Here is a 5,698-nt window from a genome sequence, read left to right on the forward strand (position 1 = left end):
TCTTAAATTTTAGTGTTTAGGCTATCAAATGGTCATATACTTTTTTTTTTCTCCAATGTAGTCTATATACCCAGAAAAGTACCAGTGTAGGTCATAAACTTTTAAAAAATGTCTTAATGTAAACCAACTTGATGATTCTGGTTTGAGGTCAGTTTAGTCTTAGGCAATTTACACGGAATTGGATTCGAGAAGATCGAGGTGATAATTTTCTTCTCAACCGTTTGAGGAGTATCCGAAATCAAAGTCTGAATCCCAACTGAATCTTGAAGATCGAGGTGATAATTTTCTTTGCACTAAAAAAAAAGTGAATATCTTGAAAGAAAGTTTGACGGCACCGTTAATGAGTTAATTAGGTTTATAATTTGTTGCAATGCATTTTTGTTAACTATCAAGCTAAATGTGGAGTGTTAACTCTTATCCAGCATTTTTATTTGGGAAAAACTGCTAAACATGTTTCACAGGTATCCCTGAAAACAAGCCTGATTCATAAATTTTTTGACACAATGATGATACATTCACTCTCTTTGTTTCAGTCTTCAAATTAGACACATATTACTCATCATTTATATTTGGGTGTTGTACAGACATATTCTATCATAACTAGATCTTGACAAGAAGAAAAATGCAGCACAATAAAACAATGAGAGATGACTCTAAGATAACAACCACGTCTTTTGTTTTATCTTTAAATTTAGACGAGAGGGACTGCAATCACATTGTTGGAGCAAGTCCAGTTTCACCCAATTAAGTTTACAATACCTACATATTACCATTCGAAAAAGGGACTGCAATGTACTACTGCAGTATAAAGTTAAGAAAGTGCAGTCTATAAACTCAACTAATCAAACATCTACTTTATTATCGACTAGCATACTTCATACAAATGCAAACATCATATTTGAAAAGAATTCTGGATGCTTGTCTATTTAATTGAAATTAGTATATGCTTGGATGATAAATGAGGCTTAGAAATTCAAACATATCACATAACATATATTAGATATATATCAGACATACTGAAACCCATACAAACTTTTTTTTGAAACCCATACAAACTGAACCCCATAATAAAACAAGTGTCGCTCTAACCAAAACGTTCAAATGATTCAAGTCTTACTGAAATACGAGTAAAACATATTAGATATATATCAGACATAAAACACCATACTGAAATAAAACAAGTGTTACTCTAACCGAAACGTTCAAATGATTCAAGACTTTCATCATACGTACCATAAACTATAAATACATCTTGGCACCCTTCAACCGTGAATCTTCTTTCATCCATATTGTATATATAAATGTTTTCCGCATTACTATTGCCACACAAAAAAACCTGATTGTTGAGTTGAGCAAAGAACTCAAAATCTGGATCAGTATCGTTTTCAGTTATACATAGTTTTGTCCAAGACTTAGGATCCCCATACTCCTCCATCACCCACAATTCATTAGGAACGTGAAACCCATCAGCATAAAAAACAACAACTAATTTCCCACCAAACGCACATAGCTGGGAATACTTAGTTTCATCATAATTAATTGCATACGGCAGCTCGATTTCTTGAAATTCTTCACTTGCTAAACTGAGGGCAGCAATAATCAATGTTGAGTGTCTGCTTCTTACTACCCAGTGAAGATTATTGTTTAAAAGTACCCCTGAACGTTGACTACTGTAAACATGTAGTTGGTAAGGAAAATTGGGCAGTCGGTTCCATGAATTGTTACGTAAACTATACACACGTACATAAGAAGACTCTGGAACAGGCTTATAAGGAATGCAGATAACTTTATAATCATCCGTAGAAGAATCATAACCAAATCCATATGTTCCATCAATACAACTTCCAGCTGAAACCTCCAAGGTATTTCTCGATGTTGGATTTACTAACCAGAGATTATTATATATACCATCCACTAACACATTATTGAATACATAATCCACTAACACAAGCCCATTGCAAGACCCTATTGTCCAAACCCATTGCTCCGGTAGATTCAATCGTTTAGCTGTTAAAGTTGCGGGAGTGATTTGGGTGTTGAGTTGTTTAATATCAACTGAGCACATAGAAGCACCATTTTCCGGAAATAAAATCAGGTGGGTGGGGTTAGGATTGGGGTTGTTTTTGGTGAATTTTTGAATATGAGATTTGATAAATTCGGGACTGGAAATAAGTGAGTACCATTGTTTTGAAACCGATTTGAAACGGCCTAGGGATTTAGGTTGCAGAAAAGGTAGAATCTCTTCTACGAGGTCCGGTGGAAGATGGTTTAGAGCAGACATTGGGTTAGTGTACCGTAATCTGATTGTATTTTTTGCTTCCATGGTCAGAACAGGGTTAGAATGGCTCAACCTGCTAGCTAGGTGGACCTGATGGTAGAAAATTATGTAAATTAAGAACATTATCGAATGTTTAGTTATCTTACTTAGCGGTATTTATCTAAATCAGATATAATTAACTATTTATATTAGTCAAGCAGTTAACTGTTTTTTACTAATTTTACACAACTTATATATTTAGTTATTTACATAATAACTTCAGATTGAACATTGAATTATAATACACTAAAAATGTTTAAATATAAATTCAATAATGTTATCGTTAAGATACTAAAATATGATAATTATGTGATATTAATATATTATGAACCAATAAGTCAATGGCGGTGGTTGTTATCAGACGGAAATATAGAAAAGGATTTAGGTAAATATGTATAAAAAAACACACCAAATGTTGTAGAACAATCAAGATTAGAATATGATATAATAATTTTCATCAACACATAACCGATTTATAACTTGAAGCAAAATATAATATGACTAGTGCCAGAAACATGAAGAAATATTTAGGTCCGACATGGTTTGGGAAGAATATAGAGGGTGAGAATCATGACTTACTTGAATCGATTTTGGAATGAGGAGAGAAATAGTAGCTGTAGCAACAGACCATAAAAACGGAGAACTGGTAAGATGAGAATGCCCAAATTCTAATTTGGTTAGGGTTTGAGGTTGAGAGTTTTTTACATTAGCATTAGTTGACTCGCAATTTTTTACATTAAGAATTTCTTCCAAGAGCCCACTTAAGTTCATTATTTTTTACTGGCTTTTTTACTCCGTTGTTCCTTACGTTTTTTTTTTTTTTTTGAACAGCAATAATATATAAAAACGCCAAACGGTCTACACTAGCAAGAAACTAGAAATAGCCCGGGCCACGAAAATTACAATGGCTTAATACGCCAATCGTTCCAATTTACATTCGATTTGCCTCTACTTCTATACCAATTAAAAGAATCAAACAAAGTACATTTCTTCATAGGATTTTGCTGAAAAAGCCGACTATTCCGATATCTCCAAATGTGCCAACCTGTAGAAGCAATAATGACATACAATCTGGTTTTGACTTCTAAAGATTCACGCCAATCTTCAAACCAAACAATCCAATCCGTCCACTATAAAAAAACCGGCATGCGAATATCAGTCCACCTTCACACTTTCCTCCATAAATCTGCGGCAATGTCACACTCGAACATAACGTGATGAACGGACTCGATATTACAGTTGCACGATACACACCCAATTGCCTCAATCTCCAAGCCACGACGCGATAAATTGAGACGAGTGGGAAGTCTATCTGGAGTCAATCTCCATATAAAAATATTTACCTTTCTCGGAATCTCCTTGAGCCACATCGTGTATTTATTAGCCATAGGAAGATATACATCGTCAATATGGCACCTAGTACTGCTGACCGAAAATACATCATCACTCGAAATAGACCAACGCCATGAATCTGGTTCGTCAACAATAACAATTTGCTCCAGTTTTTCGCGTAGTTGTAAAAGAGCTGAATTATTTGTAGCTCCAATATCTTTCCTCGACCAAGACCATTCCCAAGAACCATTAATCGGTTTATCAGCAACAGTACAATCCTCATTTATTTCTAAACGAAACAGTCTACCAAACTTATCTTTCAACGTATCATCCCCTAGTCAATTGTCCTTCCAAAAACGAATACTATCTCCCCTCCCCACCTTACGTTTAAGAACATCAGCGGGTACAAGGTTTGATAATTTAGCATTATAAAAAGAAGCCGCAACATTTGACCAGGTCGAGTTAATAAATCGATTAACATTTAAACCTCCATCATTACCATGAATAGCTTTAATCGCACGAACCCATAAATCATTTGGCGAGTTAACAAACCGCCAAATCCACTTAAATAAAAGGCCAAGATTAAACGATCGAAGGCTCCCGATGTCGAGACCACCATTAACATGAGAATTAAGAACCAACTCACAACGGACCCAATGTATCTTTTTGTTATCAAATGAACTTCCCAAAAAAAATCTGATCGAATGCTTTCAAGATCCTTTAAAACTAACACAGGACATTTAAACATTGACAAATAATATATGCCTACACTTCCCAAAACCGGCTTAATAAGAGTGAGTCGTCCACCAATGGAAAGCAAGTTACCTTTCCATCCCGAAAACTTTTGATAAAGCGGTCTTTGAGTGTACACCAAGAAGCAATATTTTTCATATTAGCACCCATCGGTAACCCCAAATACGTGAAAGGAAGAGATCCCTTTGAACACCCAAGATCATCAACGTAGTTATCCATACTGGAATCATGCACCCCCAAGCCCGAATAAATGAGACTTAGCCACGTTAATCTTTAATTCTGGGATTCTATGGAAATCATTTAACACTTATAAAGTGTTTAGAAGACTTTCACTATTCCAATCCGACAAAATTACCGCATCATCTGCATAAAAAAGATGCGATATTTTAACATCGGAGTTGAGAATCGGAACACATGTAATCTACCCCGCATCCACCTTTCCTTGTAAACATAAGTGTAAACCTTCCATAATCAACAAAAATAAATAAGGACTCAACGGGTCTCCTTGACGAAGACCACGTTGCAAGTGAAACTCACCTGTAGGACTGCCATTTACCAAAACAGACGTGCGGGCAGAATGAAGACACATACTGTAACACCGTACATTTTTTATTATTATTTTTTTTTTTAATCACAACGGAAACATAAACATATATTATATTTACAGACATATTTAAGTAATAACCCAAAGCACAGTTATTACAGTAACCAGGTGTTACGTTATTGCAAAACCATAACTTAATAGTATCAAAATACAGACATCAGAGTAAGCTTGTCAAACACTTCCCAAAAGCAACCACTCCCAAAACTATAGCATGCAAAGCATAACCTGCAAGGGAGGAACTGGGGGGGGGGATGGGTTAACATAAAGCTAAGTGAATGGAATTATCTAACAGTCATAGGTTTCTAGCACCAAGCTAAGCACAATGACATAGCATCAATAAGGTAAACCAGAATGGTAACACTAGGCTCGGCGGCTTGTACGGGCCATTAACTACTAGCTGATCGGGCTAGAGTTTACCGAAAGTTCCTGTTACTGTCTCCCTCGCATAGTAATCCAAATGCAGGGGGTGCGACGTTCAAACTATACTACACGAATAGTAACTCTTGAACCCAACCTGACAGCAAGGTTGACCTTATGCTCAGCTTTATACCCAAAGTGTAACACCCGTTTTCAGTTACGTGTTATTTTGAACAACATTTGAAATACGAGGCATGTAAGCGTATATTTGGATCCTAAATAAAGTTGGAGTTGAGGTTCTAAAACCTTACCATTGGATAGTAAATCTCATTACG

At 35.7% G+C, this 5,698-nt stretch overlaps 1 protein-coding gene across 1 annotated transcript; it reads right to left on the bottom strand.

Moving 5' to 3' along the window:
* Nucleotides 1-1,176: 1,176 nt before the first annotated feature.
* On the bottom strand, nt 1,177-3,088 carry LOC139889008 (F-box/kelch-repeat protein At3g23880-like). The gene is made up of 2 exons (XM_071871984.1): nt 2,897-3,088; nt 1,177-2,368 (listed from the first exon to the last, which is right to left on the bottom strand). Exons 1-2 carry the CDS (start codon nt 3,086-3,088, stop codon nt 1,190-1,192), a joined length of 1,371 nt encoding a protein of 456 aa, XP_071728085.1. The 3' UTR covers nt 1,177-1,189.
* Nucleotides 3,089-5,698: the final 2,610 nt, after the last annotated feature.

Source organism: Rutidosis leptorrhynchoides, chromosome 2 (assembly GCF_046630445.1).
Source record: "Rutidosis leptorrhynchoides isolate AG116_Rl617_1_P2 chromosome 2, CSIRO_AGI_Rlap_v1, whole genome shotgun sequence".
Classification (NCBI taxonomy): Eukaryota; Viridiplantae; Streptophyta; class Magnoliopsida; order Asterales; family Asteraceae; genus Rutidosis; species Rutidosis leptorrhynchoides.

What these genes read in the sequence shown, in the direction of transcription:
- LOC139889008 (XM_071871984.1), bottom strand. Translation starts at nt 3,088, where the DNA reads ATGAACTTAAGTGGGCTCTTGGAAGAAATTCTTAATGTAAAAAATTGC. An exon ending in TCATTCCAAAATCGATTCAA is followed by an intron (nt 2,369 to 2,896) that starts GTAAGTCATGAT and finishes TTCTACCATCAG; the next exon opens with GTCCACCTAGCTAGCAGGTT.